We start from the raw sequence: 22,954 nt of genomic DNA on the forward strand, positions 1-22,954 counted from the left end.
ATACAAAAATGCTACAAAATAAAGATAACGCCAACATTAAAAATAATAATTTGAGAAAAAAATTTACTATATTTTGGTTTTTTTGATAATTTAATTATTTGTTTTAAAAATTAATAATTTAATATTTACAAACAAAAAATTTACTTGACACAATAAAAATTAAAGATTCCATATCTAAAGAGAACAAGATCACAAAACCATAAGTTAGTAGGTAGGTACCTATAAGAGATTCACATATTTAAAGTGGAACCAAGAAATACTGCAGTTTTCATTTTCGCATTTTATCATTGGTTGTCCATCGTCAATTCCTTTACATGTACACCATGTTAAATTGTTGTTAAGTTTGTTAAAATATTTGCAAAGTAAATCGGGAATTATAATTTTTTTATGAAAAAAACTTTAAAATTTAAAACTGTAAAATTTCCAAAATTCTTTATTAAACATAATTTTTTCATGATATAATTCAGTTGGAGACCATATTACAAAATGGCAATATTGAACATTATAGAGAGCCATTTGAATTTGATAGTGATATTTATGTTGTCTATTTAATTGAACTTCTCCATCAGAATTTATAATAAGACATGATGAAGGTAAGTTGATGAACTCTGCTATTGACATATCTTTTCACTTCTAAGCATCCCCTACTGCAACATTTGCAAAAAACCATTGCATCAGGAGTAGCACCAAGTTGTGGAAATTCAGGCTTAATGAAAAATCTAGCATTTTTATGACTAGATCTTCATGGGTACTATATGAATATTTTCGAAAAGCTTCTATTGCGTTTTTTTCATTATTTATCCCACACTCTGTTGCACTTGTTTTGAACAAACTTTGTTCTGGATAACATAGTTTTAATTAGGGATAAGCGGTTTTTCAATGCGAGAATTGGCAGCTGCTTTAAATTTGATGCTTTTATTCTTCCTCTTCTTTGATGAAACCATTGTCCTGACTTACTTTGGTCTAGTGTACTCTTTTCAATGGTTATACATTCACTTTCATCCAAACTTATAACTAAATTATTAACAACTTCCATTAACTGAATGTATGTGTATGAAATGTACTTGTCATTGTATAACGAAGAAAATGGGTTAATTGGTGATATCGACATTCTTCTTAATGATTCAGCCATTTGTTTAGCAAATGGTTCTGTCACTCTGCTTAAAATGGATGAAGTTCCAGCTTCTTCAATGTGAGTCAAAAACTGCACAATATGGTCATCACTCATGCAAGGCACTTTTAAGGGAATTCTTGATCCAGAAAATATTTTGCCAAAATCAATACCTCTAATTGGTTTACATTCAGTTACCTTTGCAGTTTTGGGCAAATTCCAGAGGGATCTCACATCTGTACATGATACATTATTTTTGATTCAGCTATATATTGTAGCCCATACAATATCGCACCAACATGGCTACACACTTCTCCTGCACCTGCCATACATGTACAATGTCCTGTTTCTATACTTCCATCTTAGTTACACACAACCCATGCTTATAGTGGTGGCTCGTTCATTTTTTGTGAATGTTTAATCTGTAACAATAAAAGAACAAGTTAATATATTGTAACAACTAGCATAAAACATTTGCTCCTCAAATACGATACTCACTTTGCCTAATGTCATAAACTTGTCATGTACAACTTTTGACCCACAAAACCTGCTTCAAAGTATTTGTATGCTTTCAGGCTTTTGTAGGCTTTCATTTGCTGTTGTGTATAAAAACTGGTGCTCAACACTAAATAGCTCACTACATCTATGCTGCTTATTGGGGAAAATCATTTGGATTGTAACTTAATTTCCTTTCTGAAATAGTATATATGGATCTATGTTGTTGATTAGTTTCAATTTCTCTAGATATCTGCTTGCTACATCAGGATTCTCTAATTTCAAGTTATTAAAGTAATGACTTCAATCCATTTCTGAAACAAAATAACATTCATCAAATTAATAAACATTTAGGTTTCTTATCAATTAAAAAGGTGTAAATGTAACAATAAAACACTAAAAACTTTGTTTTCAAAACTTCCACAAAATTTATTTTAAATTCTTATCACTACAGCTGTTTCTGCTAATTGCCTTTCTCACTTGAGAAACAGCTGTAGTGATAAGAATTTAAAATAAATTTTGTGGAAGTTTTGAAAACAAAGTTTTTAGTGTTTTATTGTTACATAAAATGAATTTCCATCAAGTAACAGTCGAATCCATCAATAGGTGTAAATGTCTTTACTATATTATAAAAAAATGGTTTGAGTCTCACCTAGTTCAAAAATGTTAAAATTGTATTATTATTTTAATTTCAGCAGCTTATTTTGTGTAATACTAAAATGTTTAAATGAAGCTAAATCTATAACTGAGAAATATTAGCGATATGCCGAATACGATAATATATAAAAGTAAATTCTTATCAATCATAACAAGTATATATTGATAATAATTGTGGTTGTTAAACGACTTAACTAAACTATTAGGAACTTTTCAACTTACCTCATTAAATTATAATTATCTTCATGTAATCAATGTGAATAAGAATTATATTAAAGAAAATTGTTTTTTATCAATTATTAGGTCATCTACTAATTATATTTGAATAACTACAATTAAATATTTGTCTATTACTGCAAATCACAATGCTATTCTATCCGCTTTAGTAACAAAAACAAAACAAAACAAATGGATAAATCCAAGGTTATGTATTAATGTCTATTTGAATAGTTATGCACAACGCCAACGCCACCATATATAGAGTTTTAGTTAGGAGAAATCGTCTATAGGTCTCCGCACTGTGTACAGTTAGAAGTGAGGTTTAGTAAATAGTGATAGAGTATATAATATATCAAGTTTTGTTTTTGTAGAACAAGTTGATAATAATGGAACATTATCTCGACCCTGAAGAACAAATAATGTGCCCATACAATAGTGCTCATTTGATACGAAGAAAGGTATTTAATACCCATCTGATAAAGTGCGGGAAGGCAAATCCAGATAATAAATTGGTTGACTGTGACTTCAATGCTAGCCATAAGGTAGAAGCACCATGCCTACAGCATCATCATGAAAATTGTCCTGATCGAAAGAAAATTGAAACGGCCTTTTATATAGATGAGAAAACTGAACTCAACAGGTATCCAGTTCGCAATACATATATACCTTCTGATGAAAATTGGGATGATGAAAATGTCCCAACATATGATCCTCAGAAAAATTGCCTAAGCAAAGAAGTGATCAGACACCTGGATGTTGCATCTGCAGCTAAGAAAAAGAACTTTCGTATGGAGGAGCGACAAAGAATATCTCAATTTACTAATAATAGTAACATTAGACCCAAAAAATCCGATTTTCCATCTCAAAATGTGGAATTACCGAAAACTCGGCAATTTTCTGGTGCTGGCGACGAAAATACTCCAAATTCAGTGGAACAAGTTCTTATAAAAACTGCAACAGCTGTTGTACCAAAGAAAAAGAAATTTTAATTATTACCTCCTATGTTCATAATGTAAAAAATATTTTATAGTCTCAAATAATGTTAAAATATATGCTAGTGTTTGATATTAATAAAGTGAAGTATACTTTTCTTTAGTTGGGCCCAGTTTCTCTACTGTTGCATAGTTCTGTTTCCTGTTTGGCTCATCTTTAAATAATACCTGTATGTATTGTTTCCATCTTTCTATTTTCTTGTTGTCAACGATAATTTAATCTTTTTCAGATAATAGCATACTGTTATGGTTTGTTTTTCAGATGTCGTCCTGTTCTTTTACCCTCCTTTGTAAATTGAAGTCATCATGCCTTTCCAATAAAAATTGAGCATTTGTATAGGTTAATGTCAGATGTTTTGTGAGAAGATTGTAGTGTTTTTTTTTATAGGTTAATACTATGAATTTACATTTTCGTTTTTATTTTAAAAGTTAAAGCTAACATCGATGCTAGAAGACTAGAGCTAATTTCTGAAAAACCAGAGCTCTAGAATCCAGCTGTAATGATTATAAGAATGTAAATAAGAAGAACAATGTGTGGGAAATAATAGCAGCCAGCTTTGAAGAAAGCAAAACAGCTCTTTACATAAATTATAAATATATAAATTTTTATTGAGCCACAATAAAAATACCGATTTTAAAAATATTGTAGATGCTAAATGAATAATTGTAGATACATATTCGACTTTCCTCACATAAATTTCATTAGTTTTATTATTTTTAAAGTAAAGCAGCATCATTTTTAAAATGCTCTTCAGTTCTTGCACTTTTAATACATGAAGATAAATCAGTCTGTATATGCCCTATTATTATACAATTCCCACTGTTCAATTCTATATCAGTTCAATCAGCTGCCTTATTGCATGTTTCTAAATCTTAATGCACAAGAGAGACTACCTAACTAGTGCGTCAGTCACTTGGGCCTGCTGCTTGTTATATACAAGCAACAGTCACTTAAGAGAGACTGCATCTTTAGGTATCAAAATAACAGCAGGTAACTGCAAAAATAGGTAGAAGGTATTGGAAAGGGGATATAAAAAGTTTGTAGGTAGTAATAAAATCACATATTAATTTGTTAATTAGGATATTTATTTTTATGTAATATGTACAACTTCTTAGTTTTCAACTAACTAATTGTGCATTATAGTTTTCTATCGAAACATGTATTGATTATAATATAAATGCACATAATGTATATTTAATTTTGCCTTCCAGTGTCAATACAACCTTCGAACCTGGCCAGAAAAAAATTTAAAATAAGTAAGAAGTATACAAGCAGAATCTTAAAAAGTAATATCCTCAAAGAAATTAGATCAGACAAGAAAGATTATTACAAAAGACAACTTGAAATAGAGAAGAAATTAACCCTACAAGAGAGAAAACTTGATGTATTTTGAGGGTAAACATATAAAACTCTTAAAGAACTTTTGGGAAAAATCCTAATTTGGCTATTTTTCTTATTATAGATGTCTTCTTCTTTTTTAGGCATCAAAACCCTGGATGTGCCTTTGCCAGTCTGGCTATTACTTTCCATTCAGACCTCTTGTGCCTTTCTCATCCATTTCATAGTTTTCCAGGCCATCTTCTATGTCATCTTCCTATCAGCTTCCATTTTATTATTTTTTTTTGTTGATTAATACATTAGATGTAGAAATGGGGGAACTAAATGAAACTGATTATTTATAGTTTAGAGCGTGTGTTGTCAACTAGGTGAAACAAACAAGAGGGCAAAACAATGTTCGAAATTTCACTTATTTCCTGTGATGTTTACATGGAATTTTGTGAGAGTGGTTTTCTCCTGGTTGAAAAATAATCTTAATTAGACAAGACCTAGTTTTTGTAATCTAATCTTATGGTTTGTTGTTTAGAATAATTGTATAAATTTTTTTCGATCATGTAATGCATTTGGTTGTACTACAAGAAATTCCAAGACAAATCATGTACTCATATCAATGAGCGTCAAAGACTATTGTTCTTGGAAACTGGTGACTTCAAATAAAATTTCTTCAGGCAATGATTTTTCTTTATGTATAAGTAGTAGACTTCAGTTGTCACTGTATGGAGCTCATTAATATGGTATGATGGTTAGCCATGAATACCTTAGTGTTAGACTCTATGCGCTAGGAAAACAGAGGACTGAAAAAGTAAATGCTACTTCGAAAGGCAGGATCTAACTAAATATATCTTATTTAGTCATTCTTGAACTTTGTATAAAAAACTTAAATTGTTTTGTTAATATACCTACATTATTGTAATACATAATACAAATAATAAATATCCAAATTCAACAATCATTCACAACATGTTCATAACATCATACATAAATCAATTTAAGTGTTACTGTGGTTTATCTGTAAATAAGAAACAGTGCTACCGTGGTCTGTCTGTCCAATGACAACAAGTTTTTTTTCATTGCTGAGAATTAAATAAAAACTTTCAGTTCTGAGAAAAAATCTCACAATTTATTCCTTAAGGATAAAAATATTTTGAAATATTTCGGGTTTAATACCTATAAATAATTATATATATATATATATATATATATATATATATATATATATATATATATATATATATATATATATATACACAGTATACTCCCTCTATAACGTACACGGTTATTACAAGGTTTCGCTTATAACGAGGTACATTAGATGTCCCTTGAAATTTGTATTGAACTGTAACCCTCTATAGCGAGGTAAATTTGCTTATAACGAGAGAAAAAAAGATTGAAAAACGTGTTTTTTACGTTTTGGCCCGGCCGTAGCTATAAATAAATACCCTTTTTAACTGCGGGCCGCCCGCAATAAACTTCTTACAATTTATGATTCTTAGTCGGAAATGTAAAATTTATGATTCACAAGTGTCATTGTATTGGGTTGACCATTCACACTTAATAATATGGGTCCTAATAGACAAGATGTGGAAAGTGTTTAAAAGGTTGTCAGAAACTTTATCCAATGACAAAACGCAAATGAAGAAGCATAAAACTGTTTCACATCTTTAGAAAATATGATAGATAGAATACTGGACAATTTAAAGCAGTCAAAAATGACAAAATAACTTTATACGCTTTATACATATTTACAGAATACAGATTTTTTGTTTTAACATATATCATTGACAGTAAAAGTAAACAACTCTTTTTTGTTTTAATGCATTTCATTGACAATAAAAGTAAACAACTTTGTTTAAAAACGCCATTCAAACAATATTTATTAGCATCTTATATTGCTCCGAATGGCTTTACTATAGAAAGTTAATGTTTTAGAAAACTACATATTCATATGTATGCATAGTATTATTGTTGTTGGATATAACGAGATCCGCTTATAACGAGGTAATTAGTCTGCCATTTCAGTTCTCGTTATAGAGGGAGTCTACTATATATATATATATATATATATATATATATATATATATATATATATATATATATATAATATATATATATATATATATATATAAATATATATATATATATATATATATATAAATATATATATATATATATATATATATATATATATATATATATATATAAATATATATATATATATATATATATATATATAAATATATATATATATATATATATATATATATATATATATATGTATATATATATATATATATATATATATATATATATATATATATATATATATATATATATATATATATATATATATGGTACTTATGGATTGAAGTGGTTAAAGCCTTGGTAATAGAAACTTTTATTTCCTGGGTTTGTCGGTCTGTTGTAAATAAAACTATTGCTTAAACGTTTCGGCAAATTTGCCATTTTTAATAAGCTGTTTACACTTTTTAAAAGTTTAACATGGATTAAAAAATTGGTGTCTGACATTGACAGATGACGTCTGGCAGGTATCTCAAAACAAGAGTGGTTCTGTCACCTCGGGGGAACAAATAAGGGTCTAACCACCTTCTGATGTCCCCGGGTGCTCTGTAGAGGGTTTCGGAGTAAACGTCGAGAGTTCCTCTACTTAAGTCCATTTTCGGGTTATAGACTTCTCAGCCACAGAGTATGGAAAATAAATGCAGGAAGCAGAGCCCCGACAGCACTAAGCTCTCAGAGAGCCCGTGAGGGACTGACCTGAAAATCGCCAATATTTATATGCGCTGTTCGAGCGATAAATAGGGATTTCCAGGTCAAGAGCCAATGGGAAAATTCGAGGCGGGGCGATGCGCATCGAAATGCGTACTAGTCTACAGACTATGGCATTCGATGGCAGTTCAGGGTGGTATCCATCAAGTATCTATTGTAATAATTATACATATTGGAAAGATCTTTGATGTCAGTCTTATTATTGATAGAATTTGACACATGAAATTTAATTGTAAAATGTAATGTTTATAAAATAAAAAGCTTATTGGAAATGGCAAATTTGCCGAAACATTTAAGCAATAGTTTTATTTACAATAGACCGCAATAGTTTTATTTACAATAGACCGACAAACCCAGGAAATAAAAAAGTTTCTATTTAAATATTGACGGTCAGGAAATAACAAATTTGATAAGTATAATTACTTATTTTCAGTAATAAACCCACACTGTAAAATGGGGTTTTTCATCATTGGGCCAGATTTGACAAATCATAGCTACTGGCTCATAAAAAAATATTTTTATAATTACCATTGCTTATAACGAAATAAAGTCTTTAGAAAATAATATGTATTATCTATAAATGATTTAGAGCGTGTATCACTCTACACACTCTTTAACGAAATCGCTTTGTCATTCCTTTTCCTACATGCATTATATGTAATCGATAAAAAAAGATTTGCTAATTGAGGTACTTTTTTCATTATTTTCGTTTTTTTTTCAGAACTATACTTTCTTTGGTATTTTTTTTTATCTTAATTATGTATTCACATGCATTTTATTGTTACCTATATTACTAACCCTTAGACAAGGAAAGAGAGGGGACGCGTAACCGTATGGAATTGACTGAAGCCTAAATTGGCACCAAAAAAGTTGCCAGGCCATATTTTATTTCTTCAGTAGATTACCACAATCAATTGTTTCTTTTCGTAATAAATTATAGTGTTGTTTTGAATTCGGCCTTATAAAATTGATATGCTAACTTTACCGATATACATATAATATACCTAGGCTAATAATCCTGAGCATCTTCAGACACTACTAGACTGAGTTTTGGAAACCTACAAAAAATACGAAATGAAATTGAAAACAGCAGTAATTATTTACTTAACGGTTTATTGTGTTTGGTTAAAACGCTATTGATTCGTTAAATGCTTCCGTTAAAACCGCTGTATTTGTCTTCTACACCAATACACAGTCGTGCATAGGTATTGATTAATTCTCCTAAGATATATAATGAACTGTATTTGTTGTTTATATAATACAAATTTCCTCAAATCCATACTTTTTTTCAAAGCACTTTTTCACTCTTGATGATTCGGGAAATTCAAGCTAAATACTGATGAAGATTACCTCATCTTGCACAATTAATTTACCTCAATTCTCTGATGATTTTATGCAGGTAAATAACATCGCTGTTATGGAAGGGTTTCTTTATTGTAGACACTTTATTTTACCAAAGAAAAATAGACTCCTCCACTTGCTTAAAAAAATACACTAAACAAATTTCGCACTTAAACATTTCTTGTATGTACTTTCAAATGTTCTTTCAAAGTAATATTCTGAGAAAACTGCTTAAAACAAATTTTACATTTGTAGGTGTGTTCACCAGTATGCACTGTAAAATGATTTTCTAAAGAACGTTTTTGGGAAAACTGCTTAAAACAAACTCCACACTTGTAAGGCTTTTCTCCAGTGTGTACTCTGGAATGTATCTTCAAAGCATTGGTTTCACTAAATTGCTTAAAACAAATCTCACACTTGTAAGGTTTTTCTCCAGTGTGTACTCTCGAATGAGTTTTCAAATTACTTACTTTACTAAATCGCTTAAGACACATCTCACACTTGTAAGGTTTTTCTCCAGTGTGTACTCTCGAATGCGTTTTCAAAGAACTCGCTTGACTAAACTGCTTAAAACAAATTTCACATTTGTGAAGTTTCTCTCCAGTGTGAACTTTCGTATGTTCTTTCAAATGACTTTTTCGACTAAATTGCTTAAGACAAACTTCACAGATGTAAAGTTTTTCTCCAGTGTGCACTATCAAATGATTTTCCAAATGACCTTTCTGAGAAAACAGCTTAAAACAAATTCCACACTTGTAAGGTTTTTCTCCAGTGTGTACTCTCCAATGTTTTTTCAAAGTATACGCTTCACTAAATTGCTTAAAACAAATCTCACACGCGTAAGGTTTTTCTCCAGTGTGTACTCTAGAATGTATTTTGAAAGTACTCGCTTGACTAAATTGCTTAAAACAAATCTCACACTTGTAAGGCTTCTCTCCAGTGTGTATTCTCGAATGTGTTTTCAAATTACTGGCTTGACTAAACTGCATAAAACAAATCTCACACTTGTAAGGTTTTTCTCTAGCGTGTAACATCATATGTCTTTTCACAGTACCTGCATGAAAAAACTGCTTAAAACAAACTTCACACTTGTAATGTTTCTCTCCAGTGTGAATTTTCGTATGTTGATTTAAACTACTTTTTCGAGTAAATTGCTTAAAACAAATCTCACACGTGTACGGCGTTTCTCCAGTGTGTACTCTCGAATGTGCTTTCAAACGACTTGCTTGTCTAAACTGCTTAGGACACATTTCGCACTTGTAAGAGCTTTGTCCAGCCACAACTTTCATATTTTGTTTTGATGTTTTTACTTCAGCATGTTGACTCATATAATTTTCTTCGTAAGATGAATATCTCTCCATAATTTCCATTTTGTTTTTGTCTTGGAAATAACCTAAAATACAAACTGACTATAATAAAAAAATTTTAGTATAAAGGAAAATTAATTTAAAAACAATTAAATAGAAATTCAATATTGCGGAATAGTTCTTTTAAATTTTTCTTCTTTTTTTAAATAAACATATAAAGGTACATAAAATATTTATGAAAATGATTAAAAACTAGACATATTGACATTACAAATCTTCTGTTTAAGAAGCTAAAAATTGATGAAGAAGATAAAATAAGAATCTATAGGGAATGTCCATCAGATCAAGCTTATCGAAATGGAAATATTTAAAAAGAATAAAAATAAAGATATTATATTTATATGAGATTAATTCACAATTGATTTCAATAAAAATTACATTTTACATTTGTTACAATGGGACAATAAATACAGAGTACAAAGGAAAAATAGTTCAATGATCATGAAAGAAACAGACAGAAAAAAGAAAAAAATGAAAGAATCTGCACTCGTTTTACTTAATGAAGAAAAATGAATAGAAAACCCATCAACAGGCTGTAGTTACCAAAAAAATAATAGACTAATAGGTCAGAGACACACAATACAATATTCACAATGCATAAAAACGCAAAAATACCATAAAAAAAATACAAGATCAATGCCAAGTAAGTCACCTGTCAATGTTGACTATATATATATATATATATATATATATATATATATATATATATATATATATACAGTAGACTCCCTCTATAACGAGAACTGAAATGGCAGACTAATTACCTCGTTATAAGCGGATCTCGTTATATCCAACAACAATAATACTATGCATACATATGAACATGTAGTTTTCTAAAACATTAACTTTCTATAGTAAAGCCATTCGGAGCAATATAAGATGCTAATAAATATTGTTTGAATGGCGTTTTTAAAACAAAGTTGTTTACTTTTATTGTCAATGAAATGCATTAAAACAAAAAAGAGTTGTTTACTTTTACTGTCAATGATATACGTTAAAACAAAAAATCTGTATTCTGTAAATATGTATAAAGCGTATAAAGTTATTTTGTCATTTTTGACTGCTTTAAATTGTCCAGTATTCTATCTATCATATTTTCTAAAGATGTGAAACAGTTTTATGCTTCTTCATTTGCGTTTTGTCCTTGGATAAAGTTTCTGACAACCTTTAAAACACGTGTGAATGGTCAACCCAATACAATGACACTTGTGAATCATAAATTTTACATTTCCGACTAAGAATCATAAATTGTAAGAAGTTTATTGCGGGCGGCCCGCAGTTAAAAAGGGTATTTATTTATAGCTACGACCGGGCCAAAACGTAAAAAACACGTTTTTCAATCTTATTTTTTCTCGTTATAAGCAAATTTACCTCGCTATAAAGGGTTATAGTTCAATAGAAATTTCACGGGACATCTAATGTACCTCGTTATAAGCGAAACCTCGTAATAACCGTGTTCGTTATAAAGGGAGTATACTGTATAACCATGTATATATATATATATAAATATAACCATGTATATATATATATATAAATATAACCATGTATATATATATATATATATATATATATATATATATACATGGTTTTTATTATTATAATATATGTTATAAATATCTAGAGATGTAAAAATGATTATCCAGAAAGAGATCTAAAAGAAAAAGGTAATGGTTTAAAAATTATTATCATTCTATTTTTTATAACTTCGTCACGAATGCCGGTCAACTGTGACTGGTTGTATTTCAGAAACCACTGCTTGTAATTCAATTTTTGTTCTTTTACAAGAAACCGAGATATTCTATTTGTTTATAAGCTAAAAAATGGTTTATAATTTTATAACATTCCTAAGGCAGTCCAAATAATTCAATTTCAATTCCATAAAGTACGTTAGATAGGTAATGTCGTTTTTATAAGTAAAAAAATGTCAAAGTTCTATATGGCCTTGTTTTTGTTGTGAAAGATTTAAAAAAAAAATTAGATTGCAAAATTATTATGCGGAATCTGTTAAAAAATATTTTAATGAAATTTGGTGGATTGTTTTATTATGTTATAAAGATTTTCTAGTCAAATTATGGACGTCCTAACTGCAATTTAAGTGGTTGAAAAACATTGATTAAGCAAAGACTTGTTCCCCCTCTTTTTTTTTCCTATTTGTTGCTATTTTACAGCAAGGTTATTAAATTAAAACATTTTTAACCAGCCTATTTTATTTCATTCCGACTTTGCCCCAAAATGTCACCGTCTTTATTAATTTTTAAATATTTAATCAGATCGGATTATTTAATAAAACAGATCGGCCCTGGTCTAGATGTACAAGTCAGTTTTTTGTGCCTCCTGTAAAATTGCCATTTTGTTGATAACAGGTACCTATTATTTCTTAATGAGGGGGGGTGTAGGGTTTATTTTTAATATTTTAAACATACTTAAGATTTTTTTTGAAAAATTGTTTAATATAAATTTATATATAAAGCACGACATTTAGAGACAACAATACTGCCCTATTAAGAAAGAACCCCGTATCTACACTATAGCGAGTTTTGAGAAAAACGCGATTAAAGATTTTTGTTTAATCCCTTATGCTTTTGGTACAATAATAACACAAAATCATTTAGGGTAGAGTGTGTAGCATCGTAGTTAACTTTTTTCAAAAAAAAAAAATTGTAAAATTACCATAATGACATTAGTTATGCGACATACGGGCTAATAAAGCAAAGAATTGTGTCAAGTTTAATTAGCTAAAACCACTTATTATCCAAATTTGTCTTAAGCTTGGTTTTAACTATGTAATTATTATAAAATTTATATAACTGCCTCGAAAGGCAAAACATTTAAATATTTTAATAATATTTTTTATGAATATTTGTTGAATAAAACATAAGTATTTACAAAAAACGTTTATTTAAAAATACAAAATGAAAATTATTATTAATCGAAAGTTGGCAATTCGTCCCAAAATTGATGGCGGTTCGCCAGTATAATTTGACCTAAGTTTTTTAATATTTGTTCTTTTCTCTTCTTAGCAATCCCAGAAAATTTCGTCACAGGTGTGGGGTCCTTGCTCTCTCTCTCTTCACAATTACTTTAACAATTTGTGATAAGGTAAATACTTGATTCTGTTTTCTTTAATTTTGACTATGATGATAAGTCTTTCCAGATTTGAAAATCGGAAACTCCCATTTCTTTCACCAGTACGCGATTCAAATTACACATTTTAACGGCCTCGACGAAATCATGGTAATCATAAACTTTCTTCTTTTTCTTTAACGATAGTTCCACTTGGTGGTAGAAACTATTAGCGGTGTTGCTCTATTCCTTAGAAAAAACCTCGCATATCGTTTTATCCTACGTTAAAAACTCATATCTGCTGAGCATATACCAGGTTTTTATTACGAAGCGTTAAATGCCTGGTTTATACTAAGCATAATAGTCATTTTTGGCGTTTACGGGGAAACTATTTTCTTTCATAAAATATTTAGAAATGTAAAATACGGGTTTTTCTCTATGTGAATATGTCATATAAATCATAATTATTCTTATGGTGCAAATATCCCAAGTTTTCAAATTTTGGAGATACGGGGTTCTTTCTTAGTAGGGCAGAATACAAGAGTATTGTTTGACATTAATGTAAGATAGGCTTAACGTAAACCTGGTAACTATGTCAAATATGTCAATGTCAAGTCAACACCACTTCCCAACTGGGACAATGGGCGACATGATCATGTTGTAATGTATGAATATTATTAATATATGTTCAGCCAATACAGTAGTTTAATTGAGACCTTATTAACATACTTTAAACAAGTATTATCTGAAATTTTGGTAAAAAATATTAAAAATTTAGAAAATAGCTGCTAATTTTCCAAAAAGAGAAAAAAGTTGCTTTGCTGTGTTCATCGTAACTTATAACTGAATCATCTGTTGACAAAAAACCACAAATATTTTGTTAGTTTACGAGTTTCCCTCCCTAGGTTGCAACGTCAGGATATTGTTAATTTTATCGTTTTTTTCAAATTCTAGAAGCAAAAAAAAAAACACAAAAAAGCTTTTTTAATTTTCGAAAATCTTTTGATAAAATTTGACTAATTTGATGTTGTAAAATGAATTATAACAACAAAATGGACAATATCTCGACGTTGCGACCTAGTAATTTATCTGTAAAAGAAGTATGCAAAATTTGAGATGGATCAATCAAGTCGTTTTTGGAATACAGTGAACACCTACTTAAAATTATTCACAGAAAAACGCTTTTAAAAAAACCTTATTTTTTTAATACTCACACAATATGATCTATTCCAGACCCATATAGCGAACTGCTTTCTGCTAATATTTTTGCTCCTGTTTCGATAAACTCTGCCTTTTTTTGTTGCACCTGCAGCCATTTTATCCGCTTTTATAATTCGATTGTTATCTGCCGCGAGTGCATAATTAGGCGAATGTAACGCTGTACTTATTCCATTCCATTCCATTCCTAATTTCTAAGTGAGTGCTCACTTACCCATTCACCTCAATCACTCACTCACTCACCTCACTCACTCGCCTAACTCACTCATAAATGCCTATAACTCCATCCATTTTGCTCCCGACCACCCTGAAATTTTAACTTGATACTCTTGAAGAGTTACACTATCGAATATAAAAATAAAAAAACGCAAAATAAAACCCTACCCTCTCCCTTTAAGCATCGATATGATGTTTTAGAGTAACATTTGTTACAAATTGTTTATTGCAAATTTCAGATGTAAAATGTTTTTCAGAAGAGTGTATATTCTTGTGAACGTTGTGCAAATTGTTTTGAGCAGGTTTCATTTTTTTCATATTTTTCTCCAGTGTGCTTCTCTATCATATGTCTTCTTAAACGTTTCTTCATAGTATACTTTTTAAAACAGTAGTCATCTTCGTAACGTCAGTTGTACCTACATAGGTTCAATTGGTTATTTATAAAATACTTTGTTAATTCGTTGTTTTCCTCAGTCAGTCTATCTTCACATTTGAAACCTAAAACCGTAGTTATCTATTTAAACGGTAACGCAACGAAAAAATTTAGAAGAAGGTAAAGGCAGAAAGTGAATTTTTCGATTTTTGAGTGAAATTAAATGTTGCAAATTTTTCAGCACACTCCAAATTCAAAATATGGCGGACTCCAAGCTTGTTCCCTCAACACTCAACAACAGAATCTGCGTAAGAACATTTACTTTAAAGGACTGCTACTTTAGCAGGTTTCATTTATTTCAGATTTTTCTCCAGTGCGATATTTATTTGTATTTTATTATTAATTATTGGTCTGAATTTGACAAGTTTGTCATAAGTAAAAACGGTTGTTTGCAATAATCTCTGTAAATGATTATTGGATTTGAACTTGTGTAAAAAATCAATTTCTCTTCATAACACAATAGTTTCTCAATATAATTGCTTTTAAAATAATCAAAAAATGCATACAGATATACATTTTTCATTAACCATGCCCTTCCTTTGACTTAAAGCTATCAGTTACCTGAAATACACCCACTCAACCATTGTATATTTTACATACAGCTGTAAAGAAGAATTGTATGAAAACTGTATGGTGCATATTTCACATTCAAATATTTTTGTGCTATGTGCATGATTTTCTCCAGTAATCCAAATGGTTTTCACCAGTATGTACTGTCGTATTCTTTTTGACAACTAAATTGAACATTAATTACTGCTGGAATTAGTGTGTTTTCATGTGTTCCTTTAATCTAGTATTTGTTGAAAACTGCCTAGTGCAGATTTTACACGCAAAAGATTTTTCTCCAGTGTGCCTTGTCATGTGAACTTTTAAGTGAGCACTTTGTGAAAACTGTTTAAAACATATTTCACATGCAAAAGGTTTTTCCCCAGTATGCACTGTCATATGTCTTTTTAAACCTGTATTTGTTAGAAACTGTTTGGAACATACTTGGCATGCAAAAGGTTTCCCACCAGTATGCACTGTCATATGTGTTTTCAGATAATTATTAGTTAGAAACTGTTTAGTGCAAATTTCACACTCAAATGGTTTTTCACCAGTATGCACTGTCATGTGTGTTTTTAGATTATTATTTGTTACAAACCGTTTAGCGCAAATTTCACATCTAAAAGGTTTTTCGCCACTATGTATAGACATATGCCTTTTTAGAATCTTATTTGTGACAAACTCTTTGTTGCAAATTTCACACTCAAACGGTTTTTCTTGGGAATGTGTTGCCTTATGTTCTTTCAAATGACAATTTTGTGAAAACTGCCTAGAACATATTTCACAAGTGAAAGGTTTTTCACCAGTATGTACTGTCATATGTCTTCTTAAATCTTTATTTGTTACAAACTGCTTGGTGCATATTTCACATGCAAATGGTTTTTCACCAGTATGCACTGTCATATGTCGTTTTAGACTATCATTTGTAACAAACTGTTTGGTACAAAGATCACATTCAAATGGTCTTTCTCCAGTATGCACTGCCATATGTCGCTTTAGAGTATTATTTGCTAAAAACTGTTTATTGCAAATTTGACACATAAACAGTTTTTCACAAGAGTGTATATTCATGTGAACTTTTAAGGAGGAACTTTGTGCAAATTGTTTTGAACAGATTTCACATGTGGCAGGGTTTTCTCTAGTATGCTCTATCAAATGTCTACTCAAACTTTTCTTTACTGCATACTTTTTAAAACAACTTTGACAGGCAAAAGGTTTTTCTGCAGTATTCACTTTACTAAAAGCAGTTGTATGTTGATTCAATTGGCTATTTATGACACTATCTTTTAATTCCTTGCATTCATCAGTTTGCTTATCTTCGCAAATGAAACCTAAAATCGTAGTTATCTATTAAAACAGTATTAAGCAACGAAAGGATAAAAATAGTATCTTGAGGGCAAGCAAATCTAAGTACGAAACAATTTTTCTTTATGCTGAACAAGGTTCAATAATATAAAATTAAGTATTCTTATTCAGTTGTAATTCAATAACACCAAAAAATTTAATATTGTTCTGAAGCTATTTTCTTGTGGCATTTTAAAGTAATTACTATTTTAATGAGAACAAGGTACAATTGAAGTTTAAAATAAGTTTATTGAAGTTTCAATTTCCACTTCGAAAATCATCCTCAAAATAGATACATTGAGTTTACTCTCAATAAATACCAAATTCTGATTTTATATGTATGTTATTAAAAAAAAATGAAGAGGTGGATTCTTAAGTTTTAAGTCAAAAAAGTAAATTTTTCAGGAACGAATTTTTTCTATGTTTAAGAATATAATTAAATGTTACTTTGAAATAGAATCAGTCATGTAAATTACAGGTTCAAATTCTTGTTTCAAGACAATTGAAAGTAAGATTTGAACACAAAATCATGTCTTTTAAGAAGTTAAACATTTGGTTTTTTTTTTTCAAAACGACCTTAAGTCAGTGACTTAAGCACTTTTGGAAAATTCATGTGGGAGACAACTTCATATTATTATTCATTTATAAGTTTATTGATAATCAGAGCTTGTCTTTAAGATGTCAGCAAAGGTTTAATAACTATCTAAGTACATCAGCCATACTCAATACGCGGCCCGGAGCGATTTTTCGCGGCCCTCAGACTGCTAGGCAGTAAAATAAAATTTGCGAGTTATAATATAATTATGTGTCTATTTATATATTTAATCAGATTACAGTAGTGTAGAGCGGCGCCATGCATTTGTACCACATTTCGCATTAGTCATCTTTACCCTCACCACAGTGGCACTTACCGGCCAGTAAAGATGTTTCAAAACCTTGTGGACCTCGTAAATACGCATGCCCGAAAAAATAAATGGACCCTAAAAACATTTACCATTTTAATTTCATAGTTAGGCGGCAGGGTAGGATTTGATAGAGTTTCCATTGTATCATTCACCAAGAAAGCTTAGCTGATAAATTTGGTGAAAATTTCAGCTGTGTTATGAAAACACTTGTAAACATTGTGAATGTCATTAGATCAAATGAACTAAACCACAGAGGGTTTCAAGAATTTTTGAAAGAACTTCATCATCATCATATAACGGGGGTCCTACGGCGATTGCCGCTTCCCGCATTTCTGCCTCCATCTTTTCCTATCTCTCCAATCTCCCTCTTCTAAGCCTCTAGATTGCATTGTTTTTGTAATTTCTCTTCTCCAGGAATTTGGTGGCCTTCCCCTTTTCCTTCTTTCTGGCGGAACATACATTAAGGCTTTCTTTGGCCACCGCTCCTCCTCCATTCTCATCACGTGACCATACCATTGTAATTGCCTTCCTTGTATTCTATCTGAAAGAGTATCTCTAATTCCTGTACGGTTTCGTATTTCCTCATTCCTGATTCTTTCCATTCTCGATACTCGACATGACCTTCTAAGATAATCCATTTCCACAACGTCTACTTTATCTCGTTCATTCTTTGTCATCGTCCAACATTCGGCACCATATGTGGTAATTGGTTCTACAATTGCTCTGTATACGCGAAGTTTGGTATGCATCTTTATTTTATTAGACCACAGTAATGAATTCAGTATTCGGATGCATTTTTTCCCTTGGGTTATTCGGTTTTGTACATCTATCTTAACTCTGCCATCTGCTGATATGATGCTTCCTAGATATTTATACTGGTTGCAGCCTTTTATGACTGCGTTTTCAAGCCTCAGATCTGTGGTATTTCCTCCAATTTTCAAATATTCTGTTTTGCTTATGTTTACAGTAAGCCCCCATTTGGCATATTCCTCAAATAATTTTCGATTCATATAATTTATATCTTCCTCATCGGTTGCAACCACCACCTGATCATCTGCAAACAACAATGTATACAGAGTTTCTTGTCCCACTTCGATGCCCATAAATCTACATTTATTTCTCCAATTCCTCAATGCTTCTTGGACGTATATTTTAAAGAGTGTCGGTGACAAACAGCATCCTTGCTTTAGGCCTTTAGTGACTTTAAATTCATTTGAGGTTCTGGTTCCAATTTTTACACAACTAACTGCATTTTCGTACAATTTATATATCGCTCGGATATACGTCGAATCCAATCCGGACCTTTTGAGGACCTCAAACATTTTCTTTAACGGGACACTATCATATGCTTTCTCAAGGTCTATAAATACCAAATGGGTCTCTCTACTTCTTTCGACACGCTTTTCAATTATTTGTCTTAGGATAAATATATTATCAAGGCAGGATCTCCCGGTACGAAAGCCGCTTTGTTCTTCAATATCTTGTATCTGTCTTTCAACCCTCTTCTTTAATATTCTGCCGTACAACCGGCCCACAGAGCTCGTCACACTAATACCTCTATAATTGGAACAGTCTCTTTTATTCCCTCTCTTATATATGGAGCTTATATAAGATTTATTCCAATCTTTAGGAATTTCCTGTCCACACATACATTTATTGAAAAGGTCTACTATTAATTCTAAAAGTGCAGTCGGCCCATATTTAACCAGCTCTATGGGAATGTCTCCAGGCCCTGCGGCTTTTCCGTTTTTAATCTCTTTTAAGGTTTTCGTCAATTCAGATGTTATTATAGGGATTTCCTGTCTTTCGTCTCTGTTGTCTATTAATTCCCTTATCTTTTCCCATCTGTACTCTACTCTATCCTCTTTCAGCAGTTTCGTATAATATTCTTCCCATTCATTTAACTTTATGAGAGAAATGTTGTCTTCATTTTTCTCATTTTTCTTAAACTGTTTTAATGTTTTCCAAGCTTGCGCCACTTTTGTTCCACCCATAAATCTGTCCAGTTCATCACACTTAGCCTCCCAGTTTATATTTTTCGCCTTATCCACGTCTTTTTTAACTTCTCTATTCCATTTAGCGTATATTTCTCTGTCTTGAGGATCTTTGGATTGAAGCCATATGTGATATGCTTGTTTTTTCTTGAGAACTTTCTCTTCTAGTTCCGTTGACAACCATTCAGGTTTTCCTTTTTTCCGATTCTCAACTTTTCCCAGTGCTTCATTTGCCGCTTCATGAATATATTTTTTAATTACCTCATACAGACTTTCAGGGTCTAAGTCCTTTGTTTCTATATTTTTTATTTTCTGAGCTATTCTAATTTTATATAAGAACTTTGTCGAATCTTGTTTAAAGCTTTCCAGGTTATATTTTATGTTTTCTATGGTTGTTCCTATGTCTGTTACTTCATCATTTTTGTGACTTGATTGTTCTCTCTTAAATGTCACCATTACTTTTGCAATAATCATATGGTGGTCACTTCAATGTGGTGGTTCTGGTGAAAGAACTTATGTCGCAATATGGAGACATTCTTTACTACACAGAAGTAAGATGGCTGAGTAAGGGTAAAGTTTTGGAATGTTTCTTCAGCATTCAACATGAGATTACTCTGTTTTTGGCTACAAAGAATAAAGTGTCCTGATATTCATAATTTTAGTTGGTGGCTTAAAGTAGCGTTTCTCACTGATACAATGAGCATTATGAATGAAACATTGACCAAATTGTAAGGAGACTACAATAACATTGTAACGAAAATGATGAGTATTGTGTTTTCACTGGAGCAGAAGCTGAATATGTATATTAAAGAATTGTGAAATGAAGATTATTCCAGCTTTTCTTCCGTTAAAGCACTGTTTGATGAAGTTCCAGATGAAAGTCAAGAGATTTCTGACCTACTGAAGCTGTTAGCATACCTAAAGGATGAAATGTCTGTGAGGTTTGGTGACTTCAGGAAGTTCCAAGAACCATTTCTTTGGTGGAAAATCCATGGGCAATAACAACAGCAAATGTAGCTCATCTTTCTATTTTTGGATACGAAGCTAGGGATTTGAAAAATGAGTTAATTGATCTTCAGAATGACACAGAGCTCAAAAGTATTTTTGAAGAAAAAAAGAAGGAAACAGCTCACTATAAGTTTTGGGAAGCAGTTGAAAATGGGAAATTTCCTAACTTAATTGACTGTGCTCAGAAAATTTTGTGTATTTTGCATCTACATATGTCTGTGAATCTACATTCAGTAAGCTGAGGTTCATAAAAAACAAGTACAGATCTAGGCTAAATAGTGAGAATGTTGAAAACATTTTGAGAATTTCAGTTTCCTCCCAACCTGCTAACATAGAGGCCATTCTAGAGAGCTGTGTAATAAACAAATTCAGGACTTGACATTCCTGGAGTCAAGTAGAAGACATTTTCCTACTTTTTACATGCAAAACAGTCCATATAATTTATAATTATATTGTTTTTACGTAACTTGTAATAAACTTATGTTATAGTCATATAGTTTTAAAGTTATTTCATACCACCACTTGTACTTGCGGCCCTGAGGAAAATTTCATTCAAACTATTAGGCTCTCAAAGAAATCCTAGTGAAGATCCCTGAAGTACATAATTAAAAATTAATTTTTATTCATCAAAATCAATTATTCACAATTTTTGTCAAAATTTGAAAAGTAGAGTTGAAAAATCTTTCAAATAAAAGGCTCTAGTTCATCATATACTACAGTATTATTATCATTGGAATCATTTTGCACATTGGTAAGTGCAGTATTATAAAAGTCTTTTGAACTTTCAGATAATGAAATAAATTTGAGAAGGTTTTTCACATCGTTTTTCTTCTTTTCACTTACATGATTCACTAATGGCATAGACTTCACTGTACTATACACTCACAGCAAATTGCATCCTTTTTTATAACTTTAAAAGTACTAGAATCACCACAGTAGGTATTTGGGTATTATAATTAAACTATTAGGATATAAAGAAGATATTTGGACCAACCCAATGCAGCGATGGTTCGTGGAGAATTAAAATGAACCATGAGCTGGATGAACTAATGCAGAGCGCAGATATTGTCAGATTTGTAAAGTCACAAAGACTAAACTGGCTTGGTCACCTAGAAAGAATGCCAGATAATCGAGCTGTAAAAGTAGTCCAGACATGGAAGCCCCAAGGAAATAGAACAAGAGGAAGGCCCCGTAAAAGATGGATAGACGACATAGAGAGGGATCTTAAAACCATGAACATCAGGCAGTGGCAAAGGAAAGTATCCGACAGGGCATAATGGAAGAACATTGTTAAGCAGACCAAGACTCACAAAGAGTTGTAGCGCCATTAGAAGAAAGAATAAGAAGAAGAATTAAACTATTATTGTGGTACTATTAGTTAAGCAGTGTTTTTCAAACTTTTTTGCCTCTTGGTATTTTGCTGATAAGCCACCATTTATCGAGATGTGGTTTCTTCTTTAATATTGTTCAAAATATACCTAAAAATGTAACTTATAAATAAATTTTCATATTATTAACAGGTTTCTATAATCGTAAAACATTATATTTGACTAATGTACCACAATAATAATTTAATTAAAATGTACACAAAAGTTTGGGGGGAAGGTTTAAGAGAACAAAACCCCCATAAATTTTTTATGGGGTGCACAAATTTCACTGTAATTTTTTTTAAGATGTTCCTGCCATAAGAATGCCATATGTCTATTTCCAATAAAAAATCTCTAGTATTTTTCGATATATTGAAAAAAATCGATTTTCATTTTGAAAAATCGCTGTTCATTTTGACTCTTCAAAGATTCAATGGGCTGTAATCTTTTGTATGTGCACATTTATACTAAGGTAAGTTAGGTTCAATTGAACTATTTTTGGTCTAAAAATATGTGATTGAATTTATGATGTGAAATTTTGTTAAACCTGTA

The 22,954-nt window shown here is 30.9% G+C and overlaps 1 protein-coding gene and 1 long non-coding RNA gene across 4 annotated transcripts in view; both read right to left on the reverse strand.

Moving 5' to 3' along the window:
- LOC140439612 (uncharacterized) lies at positions 1 to 2,844 on the reverse strand. Its single transcript, XR_011950663.1, has 3 exons — positions 2,486 to 2,844; positions 1,610 to 1,920; positions 1 to 1,533 (listed from the first exon to the last, which is right to left on the reverse strand). It is a non-coding gene; the product is annotated as an uncharacterized lncRNA (long non-coding RNA).
- Positions 2,845 to 7,173: 4,329 nt separating this feature from the next.
- Positions 7,174 to 22,954, reverse strand: part of LOC140439611 (uncharacterized) — a 37,256-nt gene continuing 21,475 nt past the window's right edge. The window contains exons 2-3 of one of the 3 annotated variants that reach the window (XM_072529634.1): positions 14,586 to 15,303; positions 7,174 to 10,334 (exon numbers count right to left, since the gene is read on the reverse strand). In XM_072529634.1, coding sequence (XP_072385735.1) covers positions 9,112 to 10,311 — 1,200 coding nt within the window. In that variant the 5' untranslated portion in view covers positions 10,312 to 10,334; positions 14,586 to 15,303 and the 3' untranslated portion in view covers positions 7,174 to 9,111. Of the gene's footprint in view, positions 10,335 to 14,585; positions 17,116 to 22,954 lie in introns of those variants that run through there. The other 2 variants (XM_072529632.1, XM_072529633.1) reach the window with 2 other exon arrangements.

Source organism: Diabrotica undecimpunctata, chromosome 4 (genome assembly GCF_040954645.1).
Source record: "Diabrotica undecimpunctata isolate CICGRU chromosome 4, icDiaUnde3, whole genome shotgun sequence".
Lineage (NCBI taxonomy): Eukaryota > Metazoa > Arthropoda > Insecta > Coleoptera > Chrysomelidae > Diabrotica > Diabrotica undecimpunctata.